Source organism: Diorhabda sublineata, chromosome 5 (assembly GCF_026230105.1).
Source record: "Diorhabda sublineata isolate icDioSubl1.1 chromosome 5, icDioSubl1.1, whole genome shotgun sequence".
Classification (NCBI taxonomy): Eukaryota; Metazoa; Arthropoda; class Insecta; order Coleoptera; family Chrysomelidae; genus Diorhabda; species Diorhabda sublineata.
This window is the reverse complement of record NC_079478.1, coordinates 22,764,382-22,779,959: the sequence shown is the minus strand read 5'-3', so window position 1 is coordinate 22,779,959 and position 15,578 is coordinate 22,764,382. Positions and strand designations below refer to the sequence as shown.

At 34.0% G+C, this 15,578-nt stretch overlaps 1 protein-coding gene across 1 annotated transcript in view; it reads left to right on the top strand.

Moving 5' to 3' along the window:
* Window positions 1-15,578, top strand: part of LOC130444259 (neuropilin and tolloid-like protein 1) — a 699,554-nt gene that overhangs the window by 464,583 nt on the left and 219,393 nt on the right. Inside the window, exon 4 of the mRNA XM_056779324.1 lies at window positions 4,559-4,627. Within this exon, the coding sequence (XP_056635302.1) occupies window positions 4,559-4,627 (69 nt within the window). The remainder of the gene's footprint in view (window positions 1-4,558; window positions 4,628-15,578) is intronic.

The following is a 15,578-nucleotide window of genomic DNA, read 5'->3' as shown; positions in this document are numbered from 1 at the left end:
AACATTTAAATCCTGCGATGTATTTAGGAATTTTTTGTAAGCTAAATACCTCTTTTATTGAAATAAGTTCCACTTTGTACACGTAGATTGGTAATAACTTCCTTCATACTCCCTAGAACATCATAATCCTATATTGTATGATTGGCAAGTCGACTTGATTCCAATTATGACATACAATATAGGATGTGAAATTGCAAATCATTATAAGATGTGAAGACTAATGATGACTATATTTCCACAGATTTTCAAATCGACATCTCAAAGGACAAAGGAGGCATTGAACTTCATGACACTAATCAATCACCCTATATTTTGAGATTATTTTGAAGTAACGGTGTAGCCTGTATACCACGACTCGCCATTCATTTGACAAAACTCACTTTACTTTTCAATACAAATCGAAATATTAACAAGTAATGTTTAGTTATAGAAACAACTTAAATAATTTGTAATACGAAATTATAACGGCTCTGAGTAAGCATTCTCCAACTATGTATACTTATCAACTCACCTATGATAAATTATTATTTAATTGACAGATTATTCGTCTGCCACGGCTGGAATATGCGGTTGAATGCTACGAAACTTTCTGTCATGCAACTTCTATTATAAAATTGCCGTTAGGGATACTATATCCAACTCAATGCAATAAAAGTTGTCTCTGTTATTCTCACAAACAACTATCTACCTTTTAAAGTGAATGTCATAACGAAATTGAAGGTAAAGTGAGACATAAAACAGAGTGTCCAGGAATTGAATGCATCTTGAATGAGTGGAACATATAAAAATTATGTTGAAAGTTAAAATTAATGTGTCTTCGTTTCGCAGTTATGGGCTACTTAAGTTTTCAAAATGACAACTCATATAATTGAATTGATTGCTACTCAAGGATCGCGATTATTAAACAACACAGTTGTTTCGTTCACGAATTACTGGTATTTCCATATTTGTTTGTGTGTTATTAGTGGATCGGTCTGCTTCGGAATATTGGTTTTTCCGTGATTTTCAAAATGAGTTTATTAATATTGATTTCAAACAATAATATTAAAGACTAGGATTGATTACATTATATAAATATTATTTTGTTTCTAGAATTTGTGAATATTTAACTGTGGCTCATATACGAGGCTAATTTTTTAAGTAAGTACCGCTTTGCGATTCCGCCGCCGCAACCCCAAGGTCGGCGTTCCGCACATGCGCGCTGGTAGCTACATCTCTAGTCCACGCACTGACGCCATTACAGTCTGATTCTTCACTGTCTACGTTGTTTACTGAGTGTTTAAGATGCCTCCGACAATCGTGAGTCCCGCCGATTGTGAAGTACGGGCTGTTATACGATTTCTTAGTGCTAAAGGCGTAAAACCAATCGATATTCATCGTGAGATCTGTGAAGCTTACGGACAAAACATTATGATTGATGAAATGGTAAGGAAATGGGTGAGAGCATTTAAAGATGGCCTCATAAATGTGCATGATGAAGAACGGAGTGGGCGTCCTTCATTCGTTAATGAAGATTTGGTGCAGAAAGTGGACGAAAAGGTGAGAGAATACAGACGCTTTACAATTTCATCATTGTGTGACTACTTTCCTCAATATTCTCGTAGTGTTCTATATCGCATTGTGACCGAGAACTACCGGAAATTTTTGCACAAAACCCAACGTTTAGGCAGTGCATTGACTTTCCTTGAGCGGTACCACAATGAAGGTGGAGATTTCTTAGACCAAATTGTTACTGGTGATGAAACATGGGTGGCTTACTTCACACCACAATCGAAACAACACTCCACGGAATGGCGACATTCATCATCACCCAAAAAAGTAAAGTCTAAGCAAAAAATTTCTGCCCGTAAAATCATGTCCACAGTTTTTTGGGTCAGAAAAGGAGTATTGCTAGTGCCTTGTAATGAGACAATCAATGCAGCGTCTTATTGTGAGACATTAAACAATCTGCGTCGTGCAATCCAGAACAAAAGACGTGGAAAGTTGGGTATCGTTTTGATGCATGACATTGCCCGTCCACTATGTGGCTAATCGGACCAAAGATCTCATCAAATCTTTTCAATGGTAAACTCTAGATCATCCTTTCTACAGCCCTGATCTGGCGCCCAGCGACTACCATTTGTTCCTGCACTTGAAGAAATACTTGGGCGGTCAGCGTCTTCAAGACGATAACGAAATCAAAACAGTTGTGATACAGTGGTTAACAAGTCAGGCGGCAGAATTTTATGAGGAGGGTATTCAAAAACTGGTGCCACCTTATGACAAGTGCCGCCTCAATATTCACGGAAATTATGTAGAACAGTAGATTAAGGTACAGGCTTTCATGTAAAAATAAAATTATTGTGATATCTTTGCTCTTCCTTTTTTAATTTCCAAAACGGTACTTACTTAAAAAATATGCCTCGTATCTAAACATATTTGACAAATTTGACATTATATTTTGTTAAATTTATGATTATTCTTGCATTATTGCTAGTTTCTATGCATATTCACTCAAATTTATGAATATTTATGATACTTCTCAATTAACAATTGTTTTTGAACACGAAGCTTTTGCATTAGACTTCAGATATCACTAATCCTTATCAATCAACAGTTAGAACCTTTCGGCTTCCATAAAACTTATCAATTCCTTTCTTGAGAAGCAAGTGGTAAGTTTATCCGCGATATTTTTAAAAGGTGATAGAGCAATTTTGTTGTTTTTAATAGTATTGCAAAACATTATTTTACACAAATACCTGTGAAAGAATTCAAGTACTGAAGTTCTAAATGTTTTCAAAAACATTGAAGTGGATTCGATCCTATTCGACTTTTTTTGGTGGTGAATTTGTTCTTTATAAACCTTGTGATGAAGAAGTAAGCATTTTAGAACAAAAAATTATTTTTTATAGTCCTCATAAAATAACAATTCAATTGATGTTGATCCTAGGAACTATCATATATTTAACTTTTTAGAGGAACAAGATGCGGCAAATTTGCAGCAAAAGCCTATTCGGTAGGCTTTCTCAAGCAATCCTGCAAAAGAAGACAAATTTGATTCATATAGGACAATGCCCGCATCGAGTATACCTTCATATAAGTTAAAAAACTCAATTTAAAAAATTTATCGAAAAGTATTGTTTGATGTAGAAGGACCTCAAATGAATCTTTACAAAAACAGTTTCAAATGTAAAAAAGAAAAAAAAGAAGCGAAGTAAAAAAAATAAAAAAAAGGAGAAAGCTGGAAACGCCCTATAAACTGGGGACTTATCTATGGAAAGCCGAGATCATTGCAGCATTCAACTGAATTCCAAGTTCCTGGATTGAAATTTGGTGTGTTGAGGGTGATGCCTCGGTTGGTTCCTTTCTGATGGCAGCTGTAGAACTGCGGAAAAAAATATGGAAAAAAACGGGAACACAGATGGAAATTACTGAAGAAGAACGAGTATAAGAATTTATATTTTTTTCAAAATACAACCATACAGGAATCTATTCTATTCTATCCGTTCTTTTCCATAAATGAATAGAAAATACGAATTTATACGGAAATGACTTCATAAATATGTTTAAAATAAAAGATAATGGGAATTTTGTGAGCACTATATTTAAAAAGCAAACTTAGAGATATTAGTAATACTTACCAGCGAATATAAAGAATAGTATCACCACAAAGTTACTTAATTCACTTTTATTTCAAACTCAAGCTGTGGAATATTTATAGATAGAGGACGTTTAAGAATAGCTACCGAGATTTCATTAATTTTTTCGATTAGAGAGAGAGGTCGACAAAAAATTATTTCTCCAAAAACTTGAACGTTATAGTTAAAATAGAAGTGACTACTGAGCCACAATACGTGAACAATTTCACGTATTAAATATTCAAAATATTTAAAGCAAAACGTAACGAACCGAATGGCATGTTACACTGGATATTGGTTTGTTCCTATTGCGGTTTTGGAGTCATCTGCTTGCTATGGTATGATTGAGTGTGTGGTCAAAGTCACTCTTTTGTCAACTATGAACACTAACATTTTGTTTTCAATCTTCTTTTTGTCAATCATATATTCGATGTTCTCGGAGGAGCACTTTTGGCACGAGCATTTCAAATTCTCTTGAATAGTCATCGATCCATTATAAAGGAAATCAGGAATTACCCTATATACAGATTCAACCAAGGTCATATTCAACGAATGTGGAATAATATTTTGTTGAATGAATTTCTTATGCATTATATCTTGCTTCAACACCTTTCCAATGAACGAACTATACACTTGTAAGTTGATTTTCTCCGGTTGGGTGAAATTCGCGAGCAACATATGTTTAAAGCGACGTTTTTTTTTTGAATTCAAATAGATTATCATTCAAGAAAAATAGTAGTAGCACTACTCGTGTTAGCATATTAAAAACATCTCTAAAGCTTCTAATCCCCTAACCAGATAAATGTTATGAAATTTCTGGAAATTTTAATGAAATATTGATGAAGGTGTCTGTTTACAAAATTGTTAATTCATGTGCAGATTTCGGTTTAATTTAAGGTACAGGTATTAATTAAATTATTAATTCGAATTGTTTGTTTCAGTATTTCTACTAACTTTCACCGTCAGCGGTAGTTCAGTGTCAACACAACTTGTTCCCAGAAAAGGCATCGGTAAGTGTTATAAAATTATACCAAATGAACTCTAATTAAAAGTTATAAGAAACTATCACTGAAAAACATAAAAACTACACCCAAAATTAATGAAAAAAATTAGGAAACGATATAAAACGCAATGTTCCAGTAGCATTATAACGTAGTTCTACAATTTTTTTTTCTACTGTATAAATCTACTCCGTCTGGTTGATAATTGAATTGGATTAAGCACTACCAAAGGCCGATGATCAGGATTGAGCCTTTTGATATCATTAGGCAAACTATGAGGCTTTCTACAGTATCTGGACGCAGTACGTGTGAGTTCTGAGCACCCATTTATGACATGATTTGCAGTTTATTTCTTTTCTATGTCCCAGCAGCATTCCGGCTTTTCCATGACGCATATATTGTAGATATCACTTCATGTATGACCGTATTTGGCTAAAAGGCATTGTACCAGTCGAATATCGCACCGGTCCAAGGTTGTTTTGTAAGAGAGGCAGAAGACGAGCTGACTGCTAGAACATATAATAGCAACACTTTTGACTACACCTAAAATGGATGTTCAACTCATTGAAATATTTGCTGATACCAACCCAGCTAGCAAATCAACCTTGTTGATGCTCTTGCTGCCCAGGTGATCACACTCAAACAAGCTGGACCTGTCACTTACCAGTTTCTCTAGTTACCATACAAGCTTAGAGCTCACCATTTTAGCCTTTATCGCTTTATATGACACCCCTGACGTTTTAGCAGACTGATAATGCGGTATATCTATAGTGTCGATTTAGTATTGCACCTCTATATTTCATCACAGCGAATACTTCGGAAGATGGTAGCATGTACTGCAAGCGAGAAAAATTTATCAGGGGGCAGTATTATTTAGTATTACAGGCTTCGAGTGAAAAATTTCAAATCAGTGATGTGTAACTTCAAGCCCTTGTCATTAACAATAGCAGGCGCCATTTTTTCACTACCCATCAAAATGATTGGACACTTACCCGCAGTATGAATCTTAACCTAATCTAGCCTCACTCAACCATTACCTTCAAATTTGTGGGAAATATTTCTTACTGTATAGTAAAGTAAATAGTGCAACAACTTTTTCTTCTTTTCTAAGTACCCTGCTCAAAAATTGCTAAGAATTGAATGATTTTTAAATTTGTTTTGCATGAGAACATAAATTTTACCGAAAGCTGATCAAATTTTGCTTCATCAGTTTTAAACACAGTAAGTTGAAAGTTACGTGCTGGAATGTGATCATTTTATTCCGGATAATGTACTTATATTTACATATAAGACTAATTACTTCTTCTAAAATTGTATCTAATCAAATTGAGCCTTTTTGACCCTGTATTTTGTGGGAGGTTGGCCTACATTTTATCACTACTTAATTACAGCTAAATACATGTTTTTACAGCATCGACTGTTGTAGTCACGTACAGATTCCCATCTATTTTTTGGTCCTCCAGGTAATCTATTCTTATTTTGTCTCTATTCTATAATTTTCCTTATCCTCGGTTGTTTCTCCAGTATTTCAATGTGTCCGTACCACCATAATCTTTTTACTTTAATTCCGTTTACTTTATCCTCAGTTTCTAATATATTCTTGATTTCATAGTTAATAAGTCTTCCATACTCATGATTTCCAAGTTTTACTGGTCCTTGAATTTTCCTAATTATTCTCTTCTCATATATCCTTAGTTGGTCTTCGCTCAGATTTTTAAGAAGACATTAAACTTGCGATAGAGAATTTATTCCCTACATAAGGACCGCTTACACCAGATATTTCTGAAATTTCTGATAATTATAGATTTTCACTTTATTCCCAATTTTATTTTGTCACTTCTACGATTTAACTCTATTCGATAGAGAACCACACTCTAGATAACGTACTTATTACATAATATTTCGTAGTAACTGAATTATCTCTTGCTAATAAAATATGAGTTTCACCAAGTCTACATATTGAAAAATGGAGTCATTTCGAGATGTTCTCCAGAGCGTCCAGAGTAAACCAGGAAACAAAAAAATGTGAGAAAATGTGAAAATCTGACAGGCACGAAACTTCAATATATTATCGAATGCGTGAGCTCTTAAATTCTTCTGATATTCATTCTAGAAGCTGAAGCTACGGGAAAATCGAATGATCAACATTAAAAACATTGTGAAGAGAAAATCGAATGATCAACATCACAAACTTTGTGAACTTGATAAATAATATATTATGGAATTGAACTCGAGATTAATAACGAATAATATAATAGAGTGGCAAACTTCAACAATTGTTCAATTTACAACGAGGAAATGGAACATGTTTCAAGAGTTATATTGCGATAAAGAGACTAAGAGACTAACTTGGGAATGATACATGGTAAAAAACATTTTGATATAGATAAACCTGAGGCTAATTATAATAAACAAACTATAACTTAAATCGCAATCCAAGATACCTATTAGTATATTTACGAGTTTGCTATATACGATGTGTTATGTCAGCAGTTGAGTTGTGAAATATGAGTACGCATGCATTGAACGATTATCACCAGGATTTCTGTTATTTTTTATTTTATTTTCTGCCTGACTGTGTAAGTTAATGTGAAGAAAATTGAGTGTCGAACTGTCATTAAATGAATATTTTTGTTCAGTCAAGGTTAGAGATATACGAGGTCTGGCTATTGAATAATGAGACTGGTTACGAAGAAGAGTTTTATTATAAATATTATTCTACATTTGAATGCTCCCTTTCAATATAATCCCCTTCCTTTGCCACTCACTTTCCATACGTTTTGTTAAAGCTGGAAGTCTTCTGGTAGGGGCCTCTAGGATCCGTTTTTTGCTTTACCACTTCCATCGACTCAAATCGGGTCACTTCCAAAGCAGATTTTATCTTTCGAAACCAAAACAGGTGCACGGTGCCAAATCTGGTGAGTACGGCAGGTGATCGAGCACTGGCCAAATACTGCTTCATAAATAGCGCGTTATGGACAGGTGCGTTGTCCTGGTGCAAAATCCACGAGTTGTTCTTCCACAATTCGGGCCATTGCTTACGAACTCGTTCTCGCAGTGTTGCTAAAACTGACAAATAGTAAGTCTGGTTGACAGTCTGACACTCTGGAATCCATTCAGTCATCACGATACCGTTAATGTCGAAAAAAATGATCAACATTGCCTTGAATTTTGATTTGCACGCTCAGCCCTCACTAAAGCGCTTACACCACTCAAAAACACGCGAATGATATAGAGAATTATCCCCATAGGCCTTTTGCAATAATTTATAGCACTCAGTCGGTATTTTTTTTTTCAATTTAACGAGAAATTTGAGATTGATACGTTGCCCCTGTTTTTCGTCACACATGGTTTTCAGGACGAGAAAAAAACACGTTCGTTTCAAAACGCTACTGCACGAATATTATAATAGTGACGGAAACGTGTTTTGGGACGTGCACAGACAAGATATCTAGATACCCTCAAGGCGCGCAGTCTCGTTATTTAATAGCCAGACCTCGTAGAAGAGGCTAACGGTATATCAAAAGAACGTACTCACCATATACCTACTGAAGACTTTATGCTTGTGTAAGCATATAAAAGTACATTGCTGCCTTTTTTATTATTATCATTGACATCGTTGAATCTGCGAAATTCTTAGCGCTTGATGTGGGCAATTTCTTGTAATTGGAGTAGCATATTGCCGCCTTATCTAAAAAATTAGGGTCCTCCTGTTTTGCACTAGGATCAGTTTCCAAAGAACTGAACTTATTCACCTCCTTAACCTTTTGTTATGCCCTTATTGAGTAGTATCCTTGATATGCCCTTCCCACCCGGGTTACGTGTGGTGCAAGTCAATTTGAGCGAATCTTCAAACTACAAAAGAGAGCGGTTAGATATTTATTTGAACTAAACAGCGAGGCTCACTGCAGGAACTTCTTTGAAATATTGAAAATTCTGACTATTCCTTCCTTATTCTCCATTGAATCCGTTTGCCAAATTCGTACGCAGGATTCTCTAATTTAAGAGATTTCGTCGATCCACTTGGGACCGCGGAGAACGACCTTTACCTACCTACTTCACGTTCAGAATTAGTTAAGAGTTCAATATTTTACAATGCAAAAAATGCACAATCACTTGTCATTTGAAATCAAATCGATATCATCTTTTCCCGCATTCCGCAATAATTTAATTTACTAGAAAGTAAACATCCCCTCAAACGACTTCTATTCTGATAAGAATATTCAATTCCGGACATGCTACATACTGGTTTAATTTTGCTAAGGACTTATTTACTAATTATTACATATTACTATCACCTACAATTTTGTTACTCATTGTGGTTTTCTTCTGTATATTGAAATTTCATTTTATTTGTATCTTTATCTAGATATTTTTATGTTTGTTTTATAGTTTTTACAAGCTTCTGTCTTCAAATTGTAATAATTTTTTCTATATATAAAGTATTTCTTTCTTTCTGTATCTCTCTAGCTGCGCGTTGGGTGCAGAATTACTCACTTTCTTCAAGACTTAGTGAAGAAGTTCAAGCAAAATGAGTAAGATTTTTGCGTCTATACATAACTGTAGATTAAACGTAGACCTACTACTCTACTTCAGAAATTTAAAAACAGTCACAAAAGTGTATTGCAAAGAGCGAACCAGGTCCGAAAAGGCAAGAACGGTTTCATTGGCCAGAGAAGTGACCGTTTTTTTTTGGAATAGTTATAGGATTGTGATGATCAGTTATCTTCAAAAATTCAATAACATTTGTTGATAAGAGAAACGGAGAAACTGCAAAAAGCAACCGTATTTGAAGAAAAATAAAATACGTCTCCATCAGGACAACGCACTTTCTTACATTTTAGTAATCGCCATGGCTGAAATTCAAGATTAGCACTTCGAATTGGTGAACTTACCACCGCATTTACCAGATCTGGCTTCCAGAGATTTTCATTATTTCTTACCTCAAAACATTTATTTTGAGGAAAAAGACGGCAAATATAATGGAGATGTTGGAGAATCATTGTACTAATTGTATAGATTTCATAGAAGACTAGTCGAAAAATAAAAATGATTATGTGAACAAATATCTCATTTCTTTGTTAGATTGAAAACTTTTCAAACAACCTTTGTCCATATTTTTAAACAGTATACGAGTATATATACTGCAAGGAGCAATTTCTCAAAAGAATACTCATTTGTAATCTATTCAGTGTCTAAAAATATTGTATGCATCAAGTCCACTTGCTGCTTTCATAATTTAATGTGCAATTATTTTCTGTATAATGAAATTTTACTTTTGAAATTGAATATCTAGTGGAAGGAAATGAAACTACCGCATTATAAATTGTGATGAAATATGATGTGCAGACATTTTTATAATTAAAGTGAGGGTCACAAATTGTCTGCTTGAAATATAATTTTAGAATGCAACATATCGGAAAATGGTAGAGAAATGATTTCTAACATACATTAAATTTAATTTGAAGCATTATTTGTCCTGTCATCCAATAATATCTATAAGCATCAATTAATTCATAGTTATCAATAACTTAGCTGAATGTGATAATCTAAATAAGTACTGCATGTGAATTGAGTAGGTTGAAAATATTGCTCCGGATTTTAGCACATACTAAGGTGGTACGTCCAATGGCCTGACCTAGATAGATAGCGGTAATTACTTGGAAAATAGCATTGTATTAGAAAGTATACAATATATACAGCATGAGTTTGAAAACGCCACGTTGTTTAGTATTTGTTTGGCAGCAATCAATATTGAACCTCTTCAGTGAATTTGTAAACATGGAAAAAATTGGTCATCGTTATATGATACAATACTTTCATTTGAAAAGCGTTAGTCAAGCCAATATAAAAACTGAGCTTGATAGTGTCGCAGAATTTAAACGAGGCCGTACGTCCTGCTAACACCAGATAAGCAGTGGTCGACCAAATGAGGTGATGACATCAGAAATTTTGAAGAAAATCCACAAAGCGGAACTGAATGATTGTCGACTGAGAATGCGCGAATTAGCAGACATATGAGGCATTTGAAAAAGTGCGGTACATCGCATATTAACTGAAAATTTGGACATGACAAAGCTTTGCGCAAGATGGGTGCTGCTTTTGCACATAATGGAAAAAAAGAGCGCCGTGAAGATGTTTGCATCGAGTGTTTCGCAATGTTTCACAGAAAAGGAGCCGGATGTTTGCGTCGTTCCACAACATTAGATGGTACATTGTTTCAACACTTCACACCGGAAACAAAAGAACAATCAAAACAATAGTCTGAAAAGGGAGAACCGGCTCCAAAGAAGGCAAAGACCGTTCCATCTTCAGGTAAGGTGATAGCGTTGGTTTTTTGGGATGTCCGTCGATAATTTTCATGGACTCTCAGCGGCGAGTATTATTCGAACTTATTGCAACGTTTGAGTAGGAAATCAAGAAAAAAAAAGGCCGCATTTGGATAAGAAGAAAGTGTTGTTTCAGCAAGACAATACAGCAGTTCACACAGTCGTTATTTTGATGGTCAAAAGTAATAAATTGTTACCTCATGCACCCTATTCCCTATATTTAGCCCCTTAAGATTATTATTATATTATTATACTCCCAAACTTGAAAAAATGCCTCGGTCGTCAAAGATTTTCCAACAATGAAGAGGTGATGTCGGCAGTTAATGGCTATTTTGAGGAGCTTGACGATATTTATTATAAAAAGGGTATTGAACTTATTGAACATCGCTGGGAGAAGTTTATGGAGCTAAAAGAAGATTAAATTGAAAAATAAATATATTTTTTCCAAAACTTCTGCTTTTCTTTGTTGGGCCAGTTACTTCTGAGATCATCCTCGTGAAAATATAGAGAGAGCATCAAGTACAAGCACTATATAAGACACCAAGGCTGTGCCTCGGATGAATTTAATAAATCCATGCCTTGTTCTATAAGTACTGATTGAGATTCGATAAAGAAGTTCCTGGGCTCATAAATGATGATTTACACGATTTTTATGAATTTCTGTTCGGGTTTTCGTTATAAAGAACCAGCATGTTCCTAAATCTGTATGTATGCAACACTTTAGCGTTATAGCGGTTTTGTAACAAAAGTAAAGTAACATAAATATCTTACCATAAATAATTATTTCAATGCTTATTTTTCATATATTATAATAAAAATGAAACTACTAACAACGTTAAGGTGTGAAACGAAGCCCACCAAGACATTACATGTCACAGATGCTTCGATGACAACATAGATCGTTTGATAGGGTACTTGCATTTTTTGAAAAGTATTTATTTTTTAGTTCATTTTATAAGTTCTTGATATGAAATAATGTCAGAAAGTGGAATATTCATTTAAACGTGAAAAATAATATCTAAATTATTTAATTGAAAATTGCAAGACTTTAAAATTTCCAACTACATAAGAAAACGATTCTCATTGGTTTTCAGTTGTGACGTTATAGGTTTAATAAAAACATTGACCAGTTGTCTGCTCGATTATCACGAGGTTATCGTTGAATGAATTAAACATTTTTCTATATATAAGAATAAAGTGATCAAATCTTTTTATAGGGTATGTTCTTACATTATTACATAATCACGTTAAAAATTGAAAGCAAAATAAACTTAATTTCTATAAACTGTTAAAATAGGTTACATTTTAATCTAACCTACATTAAAATGATCATAGCAACAAAAATAATTACATCTCGCAGGATCGTCAAAACAAACACTTTAAACTTTGGCTGTATATTCAAAGTTGTTGGCACCATAGAAAGAACTTCATATCAGGTGTTTTAGTTGTAGTATGTTCATATCCTGGCACTGAACACGATTTATATACAATTTTTCAGATTAAACAAAGTTTAATAGTAACGCTCATTTCAGAATAACCAAGTGAATAACTGTGGTATTTACTTTGTATAATACGTCACTATGACGTCACGCAAATTTGCGGCATCACTGGAATGTTTAAACTACCTACCTACCTAGTTTCAATAATTTTCATATACATAAATATTGATCACAGAAACAAATTATAGTAAAAGTCGTTTATAAATTATCCAAAACTATTTGTTCTCAAACCATGCAAATACCGTATCACTGGATATGAAAAATTTGTCCTATTTGATAATCCAAGATGCAAAAGGTAGTGGCTGACCCTAAATGAATTATCATGATTTAATGGCAGAATTGTTCGTTTCGAAATGCTAAAATCTGGATAAACTTTTCATGCAGATCTTTGTTGTGGATTAGATATAGTTCATAGTAGGATTTTGCGCGGCATGTGACCGTTAAGCACGTGAAGCTCGTCGTGATCCACTTAAAATTACCAAACCGATGTCTTTTCAAAATCCGAACGGGCACTTTGGCTTGAACCTTCGGACGCCCCTATGCAGACTGTGATGCTTGCCCAAGCGTTTTTACTTCGCATATGAGTGTGCTGAGCATTCACTAATAGCGTGGTCTGTAGTATCTTCTTTTTTCATGTATCAGCGGCAGTTCTGCTTGTCGGTTGTGCTATCTGTGCTTTAGCTTGTCTCGTGCCTGGTGTCTCTATTCTCGGAGCCTGTATTACAAGTAAACCGTTAACAGACTTAATAGCAACACCAAGAATGAGTTCTGTGACTAATGTTGGATTTACATCAGTTATTGTAGAACTTTATTACACTTCATCTCGAGGTTTCCGAAAACCAATCGATTGTTATCGGTATGGCATTGAAAATTTACGAACTAGATACAAAAAAAAATTTCTATTATCATTTGAGAATAAAAATTCATTTGTAAATTATTCATTCAAATTCATCTTAAAAAGGCATCTATATTTTATATATCACAAAATTAGTCATCTGAACCTAGTACAAGCCAAAGTTATGATTGCATAATTAAGCAAATTAATCAATCTAAAGACTAAATAAATGTATTTCACAGAAAACAACAATGCGTAAGTAGCTTTTCATTAAATTGCATTAAACAATTGAGGATAATTAATATGAGACAAGAAAATTAGAACTACTGTTCTGGCGTGGACTGATCAATGTTAATCGTTATAATGACGCAAAGGAGTGTTCCAAAAATCGCAATTTTTTTTATAATTTCATTTCTCACAGAAAAATGCTTTTAAATTAGGATAATGAACTTCCGATATGCACTTATCTACACTAATATTATAAAGCTGAAGAGTTTGTGTGTTTGTTTGAACGCGCCAATCTCAGAAAATACTGGTTCGCATTGAAACATTTTCTTTGTATAGGATAGTCCATTTATCAAGGAAGGCTTTAGGCTATATTATATCACGCTGCGACCAATAGAAACGAAGCATCTGTGAAAAATGCTGCACTAACGGGGAAAATATTACATATATCCAATGTTAGTTACCATACTCCTTCGAAACGGCTTGATCGATTTATATGAAATGTTATATGCATGTTCAGTAGGTCTGAGAATCGTCCATCATGTATTTTTCATACCCCTTAATCTTAACGGTGATCATACCCTTAATTTTTTATTTTTCAGATGAAATTTTTTGTTTTCAATGTTTTTCATGATGAAGCAACCGTAAATTTTCACTTTTATACGATCAACCCTTTTATTTATTTTATTTGTTGATTTTGAACTTAAATTTTTATGGCAAGTTTCTCTTTTTTATTTTGTCATGACTAAAAGTTAGATTACTGTCTATGTTTCACCCTTGTGCGATAAACCTCTATTTTTCCATCGCGATTTTTACTTTTTTCATTTTAGCCACACATCAACAATAGGATTGCAAGAAGTAAAGGGACCAATTCAAGTCGTCGAAAAATTCAATCTAAAGTCATGGTAAGATATGAGAGCACGAAAAGCAGGCGAAAAAATCCAACAAAACAATGCACGGCGCAGTTACGTGAATCACACCAGTAAGAGACCAGAGATAAACGAAATCAACCATATGTGGCATGTTGTCGCATAATTGATAGTAAAAAAGGAATAATTATTTCTGATGTTTAGATAGCTATCTTTTGAAATATAATCGTTACTTTAATAAAGAGTACTTTATTAACCTAAATAAAGCATACTTCCATTGTCTACGACGCTTTCGATTATGAATACATCCATAGACACATTACTAAGTCAGTTATTTTGATTGAAGTAGAAAAATATTTCCTAGATATAATTAACATGACAAAACAATGTTTACAGGGTCAGCTAGTTACTGATACTGATAGAGAATGTGGTACTAAAACTTAATCTTAAACAAAAATCTTCAGTACGAAAAAACAAACATTTTATTGAAACTGTATCCTCATATCAAATCTCCAACTAAAAGATACATTGAGGAAGTATTCTTCACACTCCCATTTGTAACATTGATAATATCTTATCCATTTTTCACCCTTTTCTATCATCTGATTACCATTCCAAATAATACATACGTATGCGTTCTTATCTACATTTTTTTTATAACTTAATCCATGTCAGAATCATAATCTAGCTCCTAACTTATATCTGATGATCTATCATATTTTACTTATATGAATTCCTTGCTTGTAAGATCAAGTTGGAGCTCAAGGATTTAGTTGTTTAGTTTTTTTTTTTGGAATCCATGGTTTTGGAGAGTCCAGGCTCTAGTCAGAGATCTACTCCATGTTTTCCAGCTTTCTTCTTATTTATATCTGCTATACTATTTTACAAGTCTTATGCCTACAAAGTACCAGTCATCAACTTTGTTAACCATATTCTTGATTTGTTATTTGGGTCATTTTTTGTATTCCTCTGCAAGATTGTAAGTGGGTTATCTTAGGATATTTGTAGCCTTCATTTGGCGGAGTATCTTCCCCGCGATTAGGATCTCATCTTTTGTTGTTTGTGAATGGCAAATTCGTAGTCTTGAAACATATATCGCTTGCAGGGAAAAATGTCACTTTTTCTGAAACCATGAGCGCTTACCTCGGCGGTGGTAGCTTTGAGATAAGTCCTTCCCAATAATTCGCTTATTTGATACATTAG